Source organism: Bufo bufo, chromosome 5 (assembly GCF_905171765.1).
Source record: "Bufo bufo chromosome 5, aBufBuf1.1, whole genome shotgun sequence".
NCBI classification, from domain to species: domain Eukaryota; kingdom Metazoa; phylum Chordata; class Amphibia; order Anura; family Bufonidae; genus Bufo; species Bufo bufo.
The window spans coordinates 511,143,205-511,165,035 of NC_053393.1; the positions used below are offsets into that span (position 1 = coordinate 511,143,205).

General features: G+C 44.6%; 1 protein-coding gene across 1 annotated transcript in view; it reads right to left on the bottom strand.

Moving 5' to 3' along the window:
* Positions 1-21,831, bottom strand: part of ARMC3 (armadillo repeat containing 3) — a 103,686-nt gene that overhangs the window by 18,611 nt on the left and 63,244 nt on the right. Inside the window, exons 10-14 of the mRNA XM_040433023.1 lie at positions 18,879-19,128; positions 16,327-16,463; positions 11,481-11,649; positions 9,673-9,773; positions 4,651-4,749 (exon numbers count right to left, since the gene is read on the bottom strand). Coding sequence (XP_040288957.1) covers positions 4,651-4,749; positions 9,673-9,773; positions 11,481-11,649; positions 16,327-16,463; positions 18,879-19,128 — 756 coding nt within the window. The remainder of the gene's footprint in view (positions 1-4,650; positions 4,750-9,672; positions 9,774-11,480; positions 11,650-16,326; positions 16,464-18,878; positions 19,129-21,831) is intronic.

The following is a 21,831-nucleotide window of genomic DNA, read 5'->3' on the forward strand; positions in this document are numbered from 1 at the left end:
TTAACATGTCAAGTCTGCCATTTTAACCCAATCAGCCTGACATAATGATCTCCAGCCTTGTGCTCGTCAACATTCTCACCTTAGTTAACAAGACGATTACTGAAATGATCTCAGCAGGTCCTTTAATGACAGCAATGAAATGCAGTGGAAAGTTTTTTTTGGGATTAAGTTAATTTGGGGGAGTGTTCTTTCTGCTGCAGTTTTCTACCTATCACAACTGAGGGGGGAGTGTCCTTTCTGCTGCAGATCTCTCTCCCTGTAACTGTCACAGCTTCTAAGGGTCCATTCACACGTCCGTAAGTGTTTTGCGGACCGCACATCGCCGGCACTTTATAGAAAATGCCTATTCTTGTCCACAATTGCGGACAAGAATAGGACATGTTCTATTTTTTTCGGGTCTGCAATTTCCGGATCCAGGCCGCACAACGTGCGGCCCCATAGAAATAAATGGGTTCGCAATTCCGTTCCGCAATTGCGGACGTGTGAATGGAGACTTACAGTAGATATGGCTGCTGGCAGCTGAAGATTGAAACTGAGCAAGTGTGACCACCTCTGCAACGTTACTGATGTGGACGGAGAAATAAGGAAAAGAACAAACAGCAAGTGGAGCAATACAGATACATTTTATTGTATAAATCAGTGGTTATGCAAAATCTTCATTAGATGCAAGCACAAAAGTATTCAGGTGTTGGTTTAAAAATGATATGATAAAAATGATTATTGTTCATGGGATAACCCCTTCAATGGATTACCAGCAATGCCCATAAGTACAAATGTTTGCGATACTCCAAAATGATGTAAATAGTACATATAATAGTCAATCATGCATTTGACAGCTGTCCGAGAGGCCGCTAGAAGCCACGTGGGTCAGCAACCTCCAACACACCAGCTGTTGAAAAATAACAACTCCCAGCATGCACACTTAATCAGCTGTTCTTGCAACTCCCAGCATGCACTCCCAGCATGCACATTATTATTTTAAACTGATGATCTATCCTCTGGATAGATCATCAGCATCTGATCGGCGGGGGTCCGACACCTGGGCCCCCCGCCGATCAGCTGTTTGAGAAGGCAGCGGCGCTGACAGTAGTGCCGCGGCCTTCTCGCTGTTTACCGCAGGCCCAGTGACGTCACGACTAGTATCACTGGCCTGGGCGGGGCTAAGCTCTGTTCACTTGAATGGAGCTTAGCCCCACCCAGGCCAGTGATACTAGTCGTGATGGCACTGGGCCTGCAGTAAACAGCGCTACTGCCAGTGCCGCTGCCTTCTCAAACAGCTGATCGGCGGGGGGCCCGGGTGTCGGACCCCCGCCGATCAGATGCTGATGATCTATCCAGAGGATAGATCATCAGTTTAAAATAACTGCAGAACCCCTTTAATCAGCTGTTCTTGCAACTCCCATAGAAGTGAATGGAGGCTGCTGGGAGTTGTAGTTTCACAACAGCTGGGGTGCCAGAGGTTGTTTACCCCTGTGCTGTTGGATCTATTAGATAAAGTCTGGGGCTAATGAGTTGTATCGAGCTTTTGGGATAATTCCCAGATGATTAAAGACAGGTTGTAAAACAGAAATGCAGCATTAGGAAGTAGGTTGAGGAGACTCCATTCAATTGTGATACAAGGTGGAGAAAAGAAGCAAGGTCAGGCAACAAAGAGAGAATCCAAGTCAGGCAGGAGCCTAAGGCCTCTTGCAGACGAGCGTTTGTCACGCTGCGAGTCCGCAGCACAGCTCCCGGCCTGACGGGGTCACATAGCATTATAGTGATTTTTGATTCTATGTAACCCTTACAGTTCTGGAATGTATTGGATAACAGTGACATAATGCTGCCAGTGTTATCCAATACCAGTGATGGCCAGTTCGCATTGTTCGCCAGCGAACACATGCGGGCTGCCATTTTTTTCTCACAAGTCCAGCGATGCACAGGTAAGTCCTTACCTGTGCCTGTGCTGGGAGCCGGTCTGAAACAAATGCGGTCAGCGGGAGCAGGCAGTTCCGAGAACAGCCCGATGAAGGCCCCCGGCGGCTGTTCTCGGAACTGCCTGCTCCCGGTGACCGCATTTGTTTCAGACCGGCTCGCGCACAGGCACAGGTAAGGGCTTACCTGTGCATCACCGGACTTGTGAGAAAAGATGGCAGCCCACATGAGTTTGTGGGCGAACAATGCAAACTGGCCATCACTGTCCAATACATTCCAGAACTGTAAGGCCCCTTTCACAGGGGCGAGTATTCCGCGCGGATGCGATGCGTGAGTTGAACACATTGCACCCGCACTGAATACTGACCCATTCATTTCTATGGGGCTGTTCACATGAGCGGTGATTTTCACGCATCACTTCTGCGTTGCGTGAAAATCGCAGCATGCTCTATATTCTGCGTTTTTCACGCAACGCAGGCCCCATAGAAGTGAATGGGGCTGCGTGAAAATCGCAAGCAAGTGCGGATGCGGTGCGATTTTCACGCACGGTTGCTAGGAGACGATCGGGATGGAGACCCGATCATTATTATTTTCCCTTATAACATGGTTATAAGGGAAAATAATAGCATTCTGAATACAGAATGCATAGTAAAATAGCGCTGGAGGGGTTAAAAAAAAATAAAAAAGAATTGAACTCACCTTAATCCACTTGATCGCGGAGGCCGGCATCTCCTTCTGTCTCCTTTGCTGAACAGGACCTGTGGTGAGCATTCATTACAGGAAAATGACCTGTGGTGACGTCACTCCGGCCATCACATGATCCATCACATGATCTTTTACCATGGTGATGGATCATGTGATGGATCATGTGATGACCGGAGTGACGTCACCACAGGTCATTTTCCTGTAATAAATGCTCACCACAGGTCCTGTTCAGCAAAGGAGACAGAAGGAGATGCCGGCCTCCGCGATCAAGTGGATTAAGGTGAGTTCAATTCTTTTTTATTTTTTTTTAACCCCTCCAGCGCTATTTTACTATGCATTCTGTATTCAGAATGCTATTATTTTCCCTTATAACCATGTTATAAGGGAAAATAATAATGATCGGGTCTCCATCCCGATCGTCTCCTAACAACCATGTTATAAGGGAAAATAATTCAATCTACAGAACACCGATCCCAAGCCCGAACTTCTGTGAAGAACTTCGGGTTTGGGTACCAAACATGCGCGACTTTTCTCACGCACGTGAAAAACGCATTACAATGTTTTGCACTTGCACGGAAAAATCGCGGGTGTTCCCGTAACGCACCCGCACATTTTCCCGCAACGCCCATCTGAAAGAGGCCTAAGGCCTCTGTCACACGAGCGTAACGGATTAGGTCCGGATGCGTTCAGGATGTGTTGAGTAAAACTCGCATCATTTTACAAGCAAGTTCAGTCAGTTTTGTCTGCGATTGCGTTTAGTTTTTCAGTTCTTTCCATGCGGGTGCAATGCGTTTTTATGCGTTTTTCACACGTGTGATAAAAATGAAGGTTTACAAACAACATCTCCTAGCAACCGTCAGTGAAAAACGCATTGCATCCGCACTTTCTTCCGGATGCAATGCGTTTTTCACTGAAGCCCCATTCACTTCTATGAAACCAGGGCTGCGTGAAAAACGCAGAATATAGAAGATGCTGCGTTTTTCATGCAACGCAGAACTGATGCGTGAAAAAAACGCTCATGTACACAGACTCATTAAAATGAATGGGTCAGTATTCAGTGCGGGTGCTATGCGTTCACGTCACGCATTGCACCCGCGCGGAAAACTTGCTTGTGTGAAAGGGGCCTAAGGGTTACATAGCATCATAAATCAATATAATGCTATGTGACCCCGTCAGTGCTGGGAGGTCAGGCCGGGAGCTGCGCTGCGGACTAGCAGCGTGACAAACGCTCGTCTGAAAGGAGACTTATTGCTCCGGCACGGGAATGTAACCCTTCTCTGGGCGTGCAAATCTAACTTATTGCTTAAAATAAGGCCTTAGGGCTCATGCATACGACCGTATGTATTTTGCGGTCCGCAAAAAACATATCTGCAAGAAATATGGATGACGTCCGTGTGCATTCCGTATTTTGCAGAACAGAACAGCTGGCCCCTAATAGAACAGTCCTATCCTTGTCCGTAATGTGGACGATAATAGGACATGTTCTATTTTTTTGCGGAACGGACATACAGAAACGGAACGCACATGGAGTAACTTCCGTTTTTTTGCGGACCCATTAAAATAAATGGTTCCGCATACGATCCACAAAAAAAAAGGAATGGACACAGAAAGAAAATACGTTCGTGTGCATGAGCCCTTATTCACATGTCAATGAATCACGGACGTGTGTTGTCCTTGTTCTTTACGTACCGATTGATTTTAAATGTTTATTAACACATCAGTGATTTTTCCATTGACCATGGTTCACTGGAAACACCACGGAGACACGGAGACATGCTCTATTTCGGTCTGCGATGCGGACCAAACAAGCAAATTGAAGTCTATGGTTCATGAAAACCAGTTACACAACATGGATGGCATTCGTGTTCTGTCAGTGACCATCAGTAGGAGATGCTACGGATGACATATGGAGGGCAAAACATGGATTCTTCATGGACATCTTCACAGATAATCCACTGACCATCTTGTCACGGATGGCAACAGAGACAGACACATGGATAAGGCCTAAGGGGGTTAGGCAATGTCACTTACCCTCCTTTTTCTCTTGATGCACTCCTGCTTTGCGAGGAAGCAGATCGTCCATGATTTGGCTCTGACTTTTCCTGTGCTGGAGGTGGTGATGGTGTAATCCTGTGAGCAGAGTTAGATGCATGTAAGTATAAGTCCCATCTATTCTAAATATGGCGACACAGATATGACAAAATGTAAGCCAACTGATGGACTTGTTCACACTTTGAGCGATAGTGTGATGATTTACTGGAGCAAATCCTGATTGCTTCAAGCAAAATACTGCAAACCTAGCACCATGCACACGCGGCAATGGTTGAGATACAGTGGGGGAGGCTTATTCTAAATGATTAGTTCTAGGAAATGTTGTTAGAGTGGTTACTTATTGAAAAAAGCATCTGTAATACCACATGGACAAGCCACATGTGTGATGTACAATCCCTTCTGCTGAGTAAAATACAGCAAATACCCCAATCTCAATAAATAATACCGCATCCTTGTTCTTATATTATCCCCTCTTCTCAAAAAATTGCCCCATTCATGCAGAGACAGATCTACTACTAATAATAATCTATATCAACAACATATTCCGCAGAGCTTTGCAATCAGGGGGTTCATGTACAAACAAAATCATCCATTACATAGCAACACACAAGTCAATAAATAAAACAAGAGGAATGAGGGCCCTGCTGACAAGAGCTTACAATCTATCAGGAGACAGGGGCAAGACAAAAGGTAAGAAGTGCTTGTGCCGTACAATAGTCCAGCCATCTTATCAGAATAGGAGAGTAGATATAAAGCTGCATGGGCTGTCGCCAGCTGGTATCTGTAGTGCTTCTGAGGGCATGGGGTGTGGTGGATAGTGTTGGATTATGGATCAGGCTCGAAAGAATCAGGTTGAAGAGGGTGAATGGAGAAGAGTCAGATCAGAGGATGTGATAGGCCACCCTAAAAAGACGTGTTGTTAAGGAGACCCTAAAACTGTGGATGTTGGGAATTAACCTGATTGCTTGGGGTAGAGCGTTCCAGAGAACTGGGGCAGCTCGGGAGAAAGGAGTGAGAGGTTCTGATTATGGTGGATGTTAGTCATAAATCTTTTAAAGTGCTCAGGGCACCGGTAGGATAATAGACAGATTAGTGAGGTATAGGGCGTGCATCACTGAGGAGAGCTTTGTGGGTGAGAAGTTTAAATTCAATCCTATACTGTATGGGCAACCAGGTCAATGACTGGCACAGGATAGCGGTTAGACAGATAGTTGAGCCTGGATGGTGCAGAGATTAGAGAGGGGAGTTGTTTAGTGAGGGGGAGACTAATTAGTAATGAGTTACAGTAATCAAGGCAGGAATGGATCAGGGCAACAATGAGAGTTTTTCTTGTTTCTACAGTAAGAAAGGGGCGACATCTAGAGATGCTTTTGAGGTGCAGGCGACATGAGCGGGCAAGCGATTAAATATAGGGGGTAAAGGAAGGATCAGTGTCAAACATAACACTGAGACAGCAGGCATGCTGCCTGGGCGTGATGGTGGTGCCACCCACTGAGATGGAGATATCAGGTTTAGATAGGTTAGTAAATGAAAGAAACACCAGTAGTTCCGTTTTTGAAACATTCAGTTTCAGATAGAGAGAGGACATAATATTAGAGACAGAGGACAGGCAGTCACTGGTATTTTGTAATACAGCTGGGGTGATGCCATGGGATGAAGCGTATAGCTGAGCATCATCGCCATATTGATGGTACTGAAAACCAGATCTGCTGATAGTCTGTCCAACTAGGGCTGTGTAGAGGGAAAAGAGGAGAGGACCTAGGACTGAACCCTGAGGAATCCCAACAGCAAGAGGGAGAGGAGGTGGAGTAGAGCCAGCAAATAACACACTGATAGAGCCGCCAGAGAGGTAAGAAGAGAACCAGGAGAGAGCAGTGTCCTTAGGGCCAATTGATTGGACATTGAGTAGGAGTTGGTCATCTAGAGTGTCACTTGTGGCAGAGAGGTCCAGAAGAATGAAAAGAGAGTAGTCACCATGGTATTTGACTGTCAGGAGGTTGTTTGTCATTTTGGTGAGGGCAGTTTCAGCAGAGTGTAGGGTGCAGAAACCACACTATAACCAGGAAAAGGAGAAAGTTAGCAGAGAAAAAGCAGATAAAGCGAGAGTAGACCAGGCATTCCAGAAGTTCAGTAACAGGTTATGACACAATGTTAGAAAGAGGAAGGGAAGATACCAGAGGAGAGAGAGAGGTTGAAAATTTTAGTTAGGCAAGTTGTGAAAGCCAGGGAGAGAGACAGGAAGAGGTGTGAGTGAATAGTATTGGTAGTGCAGGTAGTAGGGCGAGAAGAAGAGAGGAGCCTAGAGTTTTCTTCTAATGCGACTGGGTCAAATGTAGAAAGAGAACCAGAGGAGGTAAAGGAGGGAAGGGAATCAATGATCCTTGGAGACTGGGGGCTAATTTCATGCCAGAATGTACTTTAGGACTGAGGAAGGAGTGAAAATTGTGAAGAGTTTTTTTGATTATTGGATAGTGAAGAGATGTGTAATAGGTCTGTTTGGCAATATGTAAGGTAGAGTTATAGGTCTATCGTCTATGATTTAGACAATGTAAATGTAGACTAGACAGTCTAATATTGCACCAGATACGTATAACAAAGTTACTGATGCTGGAAGATAATCTGCTGTACCCAGAGACTGTCTATTTTTAACATTATAACACCTATTACTAAGCTTAATTTCCACCAGAATCCACTAAAATTTGGGAGCATTTTATGTCTCACATTCTCACACAGCAAGCCACTTCTCCTTTGCGGTAGGCCATGCTAGTTTTCTGCCGAGCGACGTCCCCTTGTTGGACAAGCTATAAGTGTCTAAGATATTTAATAAATGTGGTGCAAAGCATGCACATCAGTTCTTAGCAAATTATACAATTTCCAACATTTTGGCTCGTCCAACAAGGGAATATGGCTTACTTTTGGGCTGCTGAAGCCGAATAAAAACTTGTCTCCTACATGTCTCCTACATTGTAGATATGACAGGCAAAATAGCTACTGTAGTTGTACTAGAACAGCTCATTCTAAAGCCCCTCATACATATAAGAGTATTGTCAGACGGCCAACAGGCTAATGTGTATGGGGAGCTCCTGACAGAACAGAAGATGCATGAAACAGTGGGATTTTTGACAACACATCAAAGCGTCATGCTCACGGACTGTATTTCCGTCTACAAAAAATGGAGCTAAAATGATGGTGTGCATTCCATAATTTTATCAGACCCATCAATAGAAAGGACTATTCTAATCCACAAATACAGACAAGAATAGGACCTGTGCTGTGATCCGCCAAAACAAAAAACGGATTTGAGCATAGCCCCATAGAAACGAATGGGTCGGCGAGCACACTGAAGAAAGATACGGTCATGTGCATGGGGCCTTACTCTTTTCTGTAATGACACATCTTCTATTTGATCTACAGGGAGTGCAGAATTATTAGGCAAGTTGTATTTTTGAGGATTAATTTTATTATTGAACAACAACCATGTTCTCAATGAACCCAAAAAACTCATTAATATCAAAGCTGAATATTTTTGGAAGTAGTTTTTAGTTTGTTTTTAGTTTTAGCTATTTTAGGGGGATATCTGTGTGTGCAGGTGACTATTACTGTGCATAATTTTTAGGCAACTTAACAAAAAACAAATATATACCCATTTCAATTATTTATTTTTACCAGTGAAACCAATATAACATCTCAACATTCACAAATATACATTTCTGACATTCAAAAACAAAACAAAAACAAATCAGTGACCAATATAGCCACCTTTCTTTGCAAGGACACTCAAAAGCCTGCCATCCATGGATTCTGTCAGTGTTTTGATCTGTTCACCATCAACATTGCGTGCAGCAGCAACCACAGCCTCCCAGACAATGTTCAGAGAGGTGTACTGTTTTCCCTCCTTGTAAATCTCACATTTGATGATGGACCACAGGTTCTCAATGGGGTTCAGATCAGGTGAACAAGGAGGCCATGTCATTAGATTTTCTTCTTTTATACCCTTTCTTGCCAGCCACGCTGTGGAGTACTTGGACGCGTGTGATAGAGCATTGTCCTGCATGAAAATCATGTTTTTCTTGAAGGATGCAGACTTCTTCCTGTACCACTGCTTGAAGAAGGTGTCTTCCAGAAACTGGCAGTAGGACTGGGAGTTGAGCTTGACTCCATCCTCAACCCGAAAAGGCCCCACAAGCTCATCTTTGATGATACCAGCCCAAACCAGTACTCCACCTCCACCTTGCTGGCGTCTGAGTCGGACTGGAGCTCTCTGCCCTTTACCAATCCAGCCACGGGCCCATCCATCTGGCCCATCAAGACTCACTCTCATTTCATCAGTCCATAAAACCTTAGAAAAATCAGTCTTGAGATATTTCTTGGCCCAGTCTTGACGTTTCAGCTTGTGTGTCTTGTTCAGTGGTGGTTGTCTTTCAGCCTTTCTTACCTTGGCCATGTCTCTGAGTATTGCACACCTTGTGCTTTTGGGCACTCCAGTGATGTTGCAGCTCTGAAATATGGCCAAACTGGTGGCAAGTGGCATCTTGGCAGCTGCACGCTTGACTTTTCTCAGTTCATGGGCAGTTATTTTGCACCTTGGTTTTTCCACACGCTTCTTGCGACCCTGTTGACTATTTTGAATGAAACGCTTGATTGTTCGATGATCACGCTTCAGAAGCTTTGCAATTTTAAGAGTGCTGCATCCCTCTGCAAGATATCTCACTATTTTTGACTTTTCTGAGCCTGTCAAGTCCTTCTTTTGACCCATTTTGCCAAAGGAAAGGAAGTTGCCTAATAATTATGCACACCTGATATAGGGTGTTGATGTCATTAGACCACACCCCTTCTCATTACAGAGATGCACATCACCTAATATGCTTAATTGGTAGTAGGCTTTCGAGCCTATACAGCTTGGAGTAAGACAACATGCATAAAGAGGATGATGTGGTCAAAATACTCATTTGCCTAATAATTCTGCACGCAGTGTATTTTATAATAAGTAAAAAGACTCACAGTTCAGGAAGTTTAGTGTTTACTAAGATAACTGCTCGATTCTGGTTCAGCATTTGCTTACTCAGTTCTTCCAAAGATGGCAACTTTGAGCCTGGTTTTAGCTAAAAGGAAAAACAACCTTGTTATTGCATAGTCTTAGGCTACATTCACACGTCAGTATTTTTCTATAATCTGATTTTCTGTCCGTTTTTTGCGGATCCGCTGTTCCTGAAAATGTTTCCATATGTCATCCGTATGTCATCCGTTTTTTGCGGATCCGCAAAAAACGGAAACATGTATAAATTTCAATAAGCAAATAAAGTTGTTTGGATTTCTTAAAAAAAAAAAAAAATTTAAATGTAATTTCCAGGAACGGATTCCGTATAAAACGGATGACATATGGAATGACATCCGTATGTCATCCGTTTTTTGCGGATCCATTGACTTTGTATTGTACCAGGATCCGATTTTTCAGGAAAAGAATAGGACATGTTTTATATTTAAACGGACATGCGGAACGGAACAACGGAAACGGACAGCACACATTGTGCTGTCCGTTTTTTTTCCAGGACCCATTGAAAATGAATGGGTCCAGATCTGGTCCAGATCTGTTCCAGAAAAAACGGAACAGATCAGGAAAGAAAAAACGGACGTGTGAATGGACCCTTAACATTTTTTACATTTTAAGGGAGTTCTCCAGTCCAGTAAAAGGTATGAATACATGAAGTTCTAGAGATGGAGAGTGGAGGAGCTACAGTATATTAAAGACTGTTAGCACTGGGAGTCGGACCCCAACGATCTGATATTGATGGCCTATCCTGAGGAGAGGTCATCAATATTTATTTAAAGGGGTTATCCCATCTTAGACAATGGGGGCATATCGCTAGAATGGGCCTACACCTACAAGGAGAACGGAGCCGGGGAGAGTTGGGGTCCGTCCACCACCAGGCACAGCTCCCCGCCTCTCCCATTGAAGTGAATGAGAGTGCACTGCGCATGCGCGGCCACCGCTTCCATTCATTTCTAAGGGGCCGACGGAAATAGCTGAGCGCTGGCTATTCGGCGGCTCCATAGAAATGAATGGAGGGTGCATGCGCAGTGCGCCCTCCTCAACTTTCTCCGCTCCGTTCTCCTTGTAGGTGCGGGTCCTAGAGGTGGGACCCGCACCTATCAGACAAAGGGGGCATATACTAGCGATGTGCCCCCATTGTCTGTCTAAGATGGGATAACCCCTTTAAGTCCTGCAAAACTGTTAAAGGGAACCTGTCTGGTGATTATGACTGCCCTATCTGAGAGCAGCAGATGACAGCGGGAGAGAAGCTGAGCCCAGAGACACATAGATTTATAGGATTTGAAGCAGGATTTCTGAGTAAAAAGCACACTAAATCCTGACAGGACTCCTAGGAGACACAGTGAGAGTCCTGATTACTCCACCACACAATGACTAAAAGCCCTCTGTGTACACACACTAATACAGGGAGAGCTGTCAATCATTCTGTGTGGGAGGAGTAACTAGGACTCTCTCCCGTCTCTCCTGGGAGTCCTGTCAGGAATTTACCATACTTTGAACTCTGAAATTCTGCTACAAATTATACAAACCTATAGATCACAAAACTCATCTCCCCCATATAGATAGGGAAGATTAGCCAGCAGAAATCATCTGACAGGTTGACTTTCAATCTAAATGACATGCCTATGAAGGGAATTTGAAGGTTTGTATAAGAAATAATTATGCTCCGATGATACAATAGGAAATGTGGACTTGTTGGACATTGCTAAAAGTTGGACAAGTCGGGAATACCCTAATACAAAATCAACTTTTCACGTACCCGACCATGGTCATAAAACCCATCCTTTATAAGGTTACTGTAGGACAAATGTCCTTTCTGATTGTACTTTAGGGGAAGGTTGTTATCCAACATCTTGTTTTCAGCTAATTCACTAAAATTGTTTCGACGACTTGTTGAATAATTCATCTCCTGAAGAATTTCAAAAGCCCTAAAGAGGCAAAAGATCATTATAAATGTTATCACGTAAGATGAACTGAACATAGACATAAGATGCTGACTTGTAACGGAGCAATGTAACGTGCACACGCTCAGGCTCTTCTCTCTACATCTTTGGCACTTATAGATAACATATACAAATGACAGAACTGATCTACACAGGTGAAGCTTCCCAAATTAGCAAGTTGATTTATGATCCACATATGATCCTCATCTGTAGTAATTAAATCATATGTCTTATGTTGTAATAATGGTTTTCCATAGCCTGGAATTGGGACAGAATCTTAACGTCTTAAGGACAGGACCAAGTTTTTCTTTTTGCTTTTTTATGTTTTCTCCTCACCTCCCAAGAGCCATAACTTTTTAAAAATGTTCTGTTCACAGTCATATGAGGGCCTATTTTCTGCGGAACAAATTGTATTTTTAAAGGTATCATTTATTTACTATGTGGGGTACAACTGAAAAAAAAAAAAAATCAATACCATCATGGTTTTTGGGGTTTTGAGTTTACAGCATTCATTCTGCATTAAAAATGACATGACAACCTTATTCTCTGAGTTGGTACAACTACGGCAATACCAAATGTAATAGTTTTTAGAAACACTGATACCAGTGTTTTTTTTTCTTTATTTTACCTTATTTTTCATTTCTTTTACTGTAATTTTTAGACTTGAACATATGATCTTTTGGTCACTTTCCACATAGACTGCTATAGTATACTATTGCAGTCTGTGGGATTATCACAGGCCATCTGTCAGGTCGTCCCTCAGGCATGGCTTTGCTGACAACACTGGTGTAACAGCAGCTGCTTTGCGCTGCTGTTTCCCTGCTTACCACCACAGTCCCAGGCGCGGTGCTCAGAGGTGATCTGTGGCCAGAGCGTCCCATTCACCACTGCAACCCTGGGCTCTGTTGGTGTAGGTGCTGTGGTTCTGAGAATCCGCTCCACGGTTTAATCTTAGCCCTGGCCACAGCATGCTTGCTGCTGTTTTTTTGCAGCAGTTCCTTAAGGGCTGGCGCGCATCACTTCCTGGGTTTTATGGGTTAGGTCATGTGACCTCGCTGACCAATCCTAGCACTCATGCGCATATATAAGTGGCTCAGCCCCCTTCCCAGATGCCTCAGTGTCAAGGTCCTTGTGCTCTGCTTAGGTGCCTGATAACACACCCGCTGGTTCGTGACAACTGCGAGATTTAAGTAGCAGCCTTAGGCTCCTCACAGCGTGAGTATGCAACAGCTCCTGTCCTGACCTCCCAGCAATGCCGGGGTCACATAGCATCATAAATCAATATAATGCTATGTAACCCTTACAGTTCTAGAATGTATTGGACAACACTGACATAATGCTGCCAGTGTTATCCAATACAATCCATAACTGTAAGGGTTACATAGCATCATAAATCAATATAATGCTATGCGACCCCGTCAGTGCTCTCCCTGACACACTCTGCGAGTCCTCGTGTGAAAGGGGCCTTAAGTAGAGTCCTACAATATTACCGCGGGGGCTCTGATCGGAGGGTGATGGAGCTCTTTCCTTCTGTCTAATCCCACAGATACCATGGTTGCTATTGATACCATGGTTGCTATTGACAGTGGTATCTGAGGGGATAAATGACCATGATCGGAGTCGTCTCTGATCCCGGTCAGCTGTATTATACAGCCAGCATAAGCCAGGTATGGAGTGAGCTCAGTACATGAGCCTGCTTCAAACATTCCCTTAAAGGGGTTGTCTCACTTCAGGAAGTGGCATTTATCATGTAGAGACAGTTAATACAAGCAACTTACTAATATACTGTTATTATCCATATTGCTTCCTTTGCTGGCTGGATTCATTTTTCCATCACATTATACACTGCTCGTTTCCATAGTTATAGACCACCCTGCAATTCAGAATTGGTGGCCCTGCTTGCACAATATAGGAAAAAAAGAACTAGCCTATATGCGCTATATTTCCTATAGTGTGCAAGCACAACCACCACTGATGGATTTGAGGGTGGTCTGTAACCATGGACAGCAAAGGAAGCAATATGGATAATAACAATACATTAGTAAGTGGCTTGTATTAACTTTCTCTACATGATAAAGGCCACTTGCTGAAGTGAGACAACCCCTTTAACTTTTATGACGTACAAGTACATCATCGTAGGTTAAAAGCTTAAAGGAACACTACACTAAATCTAGAAACCGGAGACAATCTTGCCCAGCAGTTTGTCAGACACCAGCATTTTCTGCATGTTCCTGGCACAGTCTTGTAGAAATAATGCAGAGGAAGAAAGGTTTAATCTTCGGCTAACCTGTTCCATCTTCTGTTGGGTATTGGTTGAGGTACAAGGCTTAGAACAGGGGTGAAGTTAAACAATATTTTTGTCCTACGGCAGACAGTGCAGAGGGGGAGGCTTCTGCTGCAGAAAGTGGTCCTGCAGCCAGACACATGACAGTGAGGAGGAGAGGGCATTTCTAATCTCTTGGGACACCCAGAGAATATTGACTTCTATATTTCTCAGTGTTAGGGTCCATTCACACGTCCGCAAAATGGGTCCGCATCCGTTCAGCAATTTTGCGGAACGAGTGCGAACCCATTCATTTTCAATGGGGCTGGAATGTGCTGTCCACATCCGCACTTCCGTTCCGCAAAAAATAGAACATGTCCGATTCTTGTCCGCAATTGCGAACAAGAAAAGGCATTTTCAATGAGAGTGCCGGCGATGTGCGGTCCGCAAAATGCGGAACGCACATTGCCGGTGTCCGTGTTTTGTGGATGCGCAAAACACATACGGACATGTGAATGGACCATTAATTGTTATACGAGACAAAATAGTATCAAAGGATAGAGATTAATAGAGGAAGAGCTGTTTTTTTTTACAGTATTTTCTGTTTCTAGTATTCCTCCAATACACACCCTATCAGCGTCAGTAGCAGGAAGGTGGGGAAGAAGGTGTCACATCTAAGTGATCTTGTAAAGCACTTATTTGTAGAGACGAAGGGATATTTTATTTGCTGATATGCCTAATCCACCAACCTACAGTGGCGTGCCCGGGGGGGGGGGGCGGTGCGCCCCGGGTGCCGGCTCTGACGGGGGTGCCAGCAGGCCCAGAAGCAATGAGCGCTTCCATCAATACAGATGGAAGCGCTCATTGCTGCAGCGCTGACACCCGTGACCCAGTCCCACATACTGCGGCGGGGCAGGGAGCGGAGCGCTTAATTCCCTGCCCCGCCGCCGATCACCGCAATAGGCTTCAGGCCTAGTAGGCCTGAAGCCTATGCGGTAGTGAAATCCGGACGCAGGCGTGCGTGATGACGTCATCGCGCGCCCCTGTGCCGGGACTCAGCAGCACAGTGCCGGGACTCTGCAAGCAAGTGCAAGTAAGTATTTAGCTCTTAGGGTTTCTTTCTTTCTTTTTTCTTTTATGTGGCAACTTTGGGGGACATAAGGGGGCCGGGGTGGACAGAGGACGTGTGGGGGCAAACTTTTATTTTATATTATAATGTGGCAACTTTGGGGGACATGAGGGGGGAGGACACAGGAGGATGTGGGGGGAATATGGTGGGATACTGTGTGACACAGTGGGGGGGCAATTTATCATGGGAGGGATGGCAGTGTGGGGGACACTACTGTGTGGGGGGCAGCGTGGTGGACACTACTGCGTAGGGGACACTACTGCGTGGGGGGCAGCGTGGGGGGACACTACTGTGTGGGGGGCAGTGTGGGGAACACTACTGTGTGGGGGACAGTACTGTGTGGGGGACACTACTGTGTGGGGGGACTACTGTGTGTAGGGCAGCGTGGGTGACACTACTGTATGGGGGGCAGCGTGGGTGACACTACTGTGTGGGGTGCAGCGTGGGGGACACTACTGTGTGGGGGAAATTACTGTGTGGTGGACACTACTGTGTGGGGGGCAGTAAGGGGGAAATTACTGTGTGGGGGGCAGCATGGGGGCCTTGCTATTAAGGAGGCACTGTAGGGGCCATTCTATTATTTCTGGGCACACTATACAGGGATTATTACCTGGAGCACAATATAAGGGGTTATTATTACTGGGGGCACCCAAGGGGACATTATAGCTGCTGTGGACACTATAGGGACATTTGGGGTAATTTACCAAACTGGTGTAAAGTAGAACTGGCTTAGTTGCCCATAGCAACCAATCAGATTCCACCTTTCATATTTGACAGCTCCTTTGGAAATCCAGTTCTACTTTACACCAGTTTGATAAATGACCCCAATTATGTCTATTAGGGTCACTATTTTTTCAGCAGTATTGGGAGTGGCAGCAGGATGACACTGTGGGGACACCAGGATAGGGAGGTTGATGGAAAAATTTAGAAATCTAACGTGTCTGTGTTACAAACTCTGTAGAGACAAGATGCGGCTGAAAGAGTTTCTCATGGCGGTCTAACGGAGGAGAAGAGGAAAGAGAAGGTCTACATGACAGGAGATATCCCTGGATGTAAGAGGTATGTGGTCAAGTATTGGGGGGGGGGGGGGGTGCCAGAGAAATGACCCGCCCCGGGTGCCAAACACCCTGGGCATGCCACTGCCAACCTACACAATGTATTTGCCTATGATTCTCTGCAATTTACAAAAACAAAAAACCTGAAGCAGGCGGATTGATTTGATTTGCTCCTGTCCTCTTTCTCATATTTTCATAGTGAAAGTCTTACTTACCCCAGTCTGTACAGTTCCCCAGCAGTCTCTTCGTCATTTGCAAGCACTGCAATAGCCCAGCATGCATTTCTCCTCACTTCATCATGGTTGGAACTGAGAAGTTTCACCAGATGGACGAGCCCGTCTGCATTTTTAAACTAAATAAATAAACATAATGAGCAATTAATAAGTCACTACACATCCCTAAAATCAGTGCTCCCCAACCTATGGCTCTCCAATGAACTGTAAGTACTAGGACCACCATTATAGCCACTACCACTCCTCCCATCCTCACCTCCGCTCCAGATCACTGCAATTAGACAAATTACATCACTCATGAAATCCATTTATCCTGAACTATACCGGGAACGCTCCCGCAATGACATGCTTGCTATGATTAGGTAGGATCATAGGGGATTTGTTGCAGATTTTACCTTATACATTGCAAAAGGTGAAAAACATGATGAAAATCCACAGCTTAAACTACTATGCACTACAAGTCAATCACCGGGTATTTCAGCCTAGCATGTGGATGAGATATTTTTTACTTTTTGTCACTTCTCTGCCTTAAACTCAGTACCAATGAAGCCAATAAAAACGAGATAATCTGAGACAGATTGGTTGCTATGGCTGCATTGTCTGACTACCCCATTCAAGCCGCTGCTGTGGTGAAGCAGTGTATCTATACCAACTAGAAGTTGTAAAATGGGTTGGCACTCCACTTAGGTATTATAATATGGTGCTCAGTGATGGGGCAAAACCCACTTTTAGTTAGATTCTGTCAAATCACAGCACTCAAGAAGAAGATTTTTGAAATGAAGAGATAATTTATTCCATCCTTAGGGTGCACATACATCAGTAATGGCTGCAATTGATATATGTGCACGCTAAGGCCTCTAGCACATGACCGTATGCCCTCCGAGATATACGGTCCGTGAGTGGGCCATATGTCACGGAGTGGCATTGATCGTGCACACGGTAGCGCACAGCATCATAGATTACAATGATGTCGGGCACGTCATAAGATCATATGAGTGCGGGACAATAGCCCCGCGGGCGGCCAGACGTCCACAGCTTCATTGTAATCTATGATGCTGTGTACTCCCGTGGGCACGATCAATGCCGCTCCGGGACATATGGCCTGCTCGCGGACCGTATATCTCAGAGGGCATACCGTCGTGTGCAAGAGGCCTAAGGATAAATCATCTCTTCATTTCAAAAAATCTTTTTCTTGAGTGCCGTGATTTGACAGGATCTATCTATACCAACTGGCCTATCTATGATAATGAATCTATCCAGCTCTAACATGGACAGCTAATATGTTGACAGTAAGGCCGGGTTCACATCACCATTTTGTTTTCAGTTCTTCTGATCCGTCAGAAGAACAAAAACAATAAAAAAAACGGATCCTGAGTATTAAGCATCCATTATGCTCAGTTATGCAAATTTTGCATCATCATAGCCGTTTCTACCCGAGATCCATTATTGTAGACGGGAAAAAAAAATGGTGTAGGACTTTTTTCCACCTGGATCACTGGCGGAAAAGGCTAAAATGGATGCAAAATGTGCATAACTTAGCATAACAGATGCTAAATATACAGAATAGTTTTTTGTTTTTGTTTTTGTTCTTCTGAGGGATCAGAAGAACGGAAAATGAAACAGTGATGTGAACCTGGCCTACAAGAAAAGAGGCGAACAGCAACTTGTCAGCAGTCACTTTACTTTGTCAGCCATATAAATCGATTCTTGGAAATTGGGAGTTACAGTCTCTTAGATAAGGGCTTGTTTTCCGTAACTGGCAGATCCATATCAACAACAACATTATGTAATGTAGAAATACAGCTGAAACACGCCGAGAGGCAGGACGCCAGTGCACGAACATAAACTGCTTGTCCGTAGAACACCAAACATGTGGGAGAAAAGCAGCCAGAATCCGATCGGCGGGACGAGCTAAGTGTCAGGAGGTGGTGGCGATGATCCTATATACAATATATATCTGACCGCATTTGTATTATTCAACTTACCATATTCATCATATATATCACATAGGAGGTGAAAAGGAGATATCTAATATAATGACTATTCATTTATGGACAGTAACAAGATATATATTGTATATAAGATCATCGCTGTGCGCTCCTTACCACCACATGACTAATCCACATGATAACTACTAATATACAAGACAGAATACCATTATAGATTTTTTATCTTTTGGCGGACAGTTCGATCATTACCTATATTTTCATGTCACCTGGGCCCGGATTTATGTCAGAGTGTGGACGTACTGGTTCATTGATAGCTATACTTTATTTATCTGGTATCAGACAACCAGTTGAACTTCAGCACCCACTTTCCCCATTCACATATGGAGTGAGCCACCTAGAATTCTAACATTATGCCGTGTGCGGTCATGCAGGAATGTGGGAATATCAGAGTGTGGTGTGACAGGATCTTCAGTGCTTTTTAACCCATAATAAATGTAAAACCTCCGTGAGGGTAGGGGACACTGGTATGGCATGGGACAACTCTCCTGTCTACATAATATAGAACTTAGCCAAAAATCACCTCACCTCTGTTCTTGCTTCAGCATCACATCCCAAGGCAGCCACTGTAAGTTCGGCTTTCCTGAGCACCAGATTACTGGCTGACTGCAATGTAGTCGCTAGGGCCTGCATAACACCATGACTTTGCATAGCAAGCCGGAGAGATTCCTGAGCAGCCATGTTGATAAGAACTGTGCATGCGCTGGCAATCACTCCTTCTGTCTTATCCATCAAAAGATTGACCAGGGCATCAATTCCGTCAGCTTCCACCAAGGCACTGATTTGAAGAGAAAGAAAAATAAGCGGCTGCCAAATGTTTCTGGCTATAGTTTATCTCTGTTGAGAACAAAAATCCAACATGCCCAACCCTTCCTTCTTCTGACACATGCCATAGATGGAGCGCCATGTTGCCTCCATTCCCATGAACTTTTCCACTAATCCCATCTAGATCGGCAGGTTCTTCTGTCATGTCGATGGTTTTCTTGTACTATAATTTACCCTTTTTTAAACGAATTTACAATGGAAGAAGAGCAAAGACACAGTAGAACCCAATTATTATGATTGATGCAGTCTTTAACGTGGTGAATGACGCGGCATGATGGTCTGCTTTGGACAATACTTTTTTGCAAGGAGGTCCCAAGGTAAACTGATCACAGGGTGACCTGCCGGTAGCCCTAGGGATCAGCTGTAATAAGTGGAATGCCTCAATTAGAGTGGCCAATTATCGGGCATAATATTGGGAACGAATGCTCCTACAAACGATAATCTGCCTGTCCAAAGGTGCCACAGATCACCAATGAATGAGCGAAACGCTCTTTGATCAGGTGAAATGATCATTCATGTGAACACCTCAGTCATCGTTACTGGGAAGCCGATCAGGCTGTCTAAACAGCAGCCAGCGCTCGTCCTCATACTGTGGAGGTGATGGCTGCATGTGAATGCAGTGCTTTACCTCCACTAACGAGCAGGCAGTTGTCAGGAAGGAACATTTACTTCCTGACGATCATCTGCTCATCAGAGCAGTGTAAGGGTCCATTCACACGTCCACAATTTTTTTCCGGACCCGTTCCGGATTTTGCGGACCCATTCATTTTCAATGGGGCCGAAACAAATGCTATGTGCTGTCCGCATCCGCATTTCCGGATCTGAAATTGTGTACACAAAAAAAAAAAAGAACATGTCCTATTCTTGTCCGCAATTGCTTTTTTGTTCTATTATAGTGCCGGCGGTGTGCGGTCCGCAAATTGCGGAAAGCACATTGATGGTGTCCATGTTTTGCGGACCGCAAATCACCTACAGACGTGTGAATGGACCCTAAATTCGCCTTAAGAAGTGTTCACTATCCCTACAGCACCTTAGCATGGGAAATGAAGCATCTAATGAACAGACCTGCTGGGTCCTCCAAAGCAAGGGTCTTCCCCACTGACTCAGAACTCCCTAGTTGGGGCATTTGAAAAGGGGCTTTCTAAACTAGACAACCCTTTTAAATTGAAGGAACATACCAGGCAAACCGGACACACTGTGTTATGCTCAGTACAGGGTTTGAGGAGGCAGAGGGTGACATAGGGATTTAAAGAACACCAAAGGGATTAGTCATGGCTTTTTCAGGCCTAGCACTAGGCTATACAGTGAATACGTTTTGCTTGGGAAGGTCCTTTAATTCAAAGAGATCTAGAAGACCCATCATTCTGTAGTACACCACAGTGGGCACTACCATCTTTATACCCAGCTACGCTCTACTGGTTAACAATACATGCCATCTTTGTATTCTTTTCCAGGTCCTCTCATACTGTGCCTTAATACGGTATTTATGCAACAGTTAATGTATTGTATTTCATGTAATGTGCCTGGTTTCCAGCAAGTGGCATGTGCTCGGGCAGGGGTGATAGGGTACTAATTGGTTTTCTAGGGCGCATTTAGGGCAATCCAGGGCAGGTACGAGAACGGAGGATCACCACCACTAGGTGATGCCTCCGGGCTGAGGATCATTATAGGGGAAGGTTTTTTCCTCACATGGTTGTATCCTCGCATATACCTACAGGGGGAAGTGTTCCCCCTATCTGCTACAAAGGCCCCCGGGAGCAGCTTGCAGAGCACCCACTCTTTGCATTATTCTGTACTAAGCGACTTCATTAATGAATAGAGGGAAAACGGGCAAAATACACCGTCCTAACCAACCTTATTGAAGCCAGAGCCCGTTAGAAATGAGAACAGCATTTAGAAGGCCTGCCACCATATTGCATCCTGCCAAGTAAAGTGTAATTACACTAAACCCTTTGAAACCAATTGTATTGTCAAATAAACACAATTGAAAGGTTCCCAAGTCTGGACTTCACTTTATTCTCCAACTCAATCTCTGCCACAGAGACTGACCCCCTAGGAAGCGACAGCCTGAAGGTAGGAGCACCTCGACAAACATTGGCCCACAGTATACCACTGGCGTCCTACACACTGAGACTAACCCACCTGAGGGGGCGGCCCGCTGCAATTCTGTTATAATTAAAAAGAACATCTAGAAGATGCTACAGAACTGTGCATTAGTGGTCTGATTGTCCGCGAGGCACCATGTCGTCTCGGCTGCAATTCAAGGGCTGCAACTGTGTGATGCATCTGGGCCAGTTAGGCCATAAGGTGCCATAAGTAGCATACAGCCCACTCTTTTCAACACTGACCTGCAATGAAGTCCAAAGAACCAGTCAACTGTTGCAATGCAACCCACTAAAACACAGTCTATGAGTATCTTATAGATATTCTTTATTAAAGGGGTCTGTCTGGTGACAGAATGGCACAATGAAACAAGAGACAAACCAAAGTTTCAATAAAAAATGTAAAAAGGAATAACTTTTTTTTAGTAAGGGTACTTTCACACTTGTGTTGTTTGATTCCGGCAGGCAGTTCCGTTGCCTGAACCGTTTTGCTTGATGACACTGGAAAAAACGGATCCGGTATTTCAATGCATTTTTCTGACTGATCAGGCATT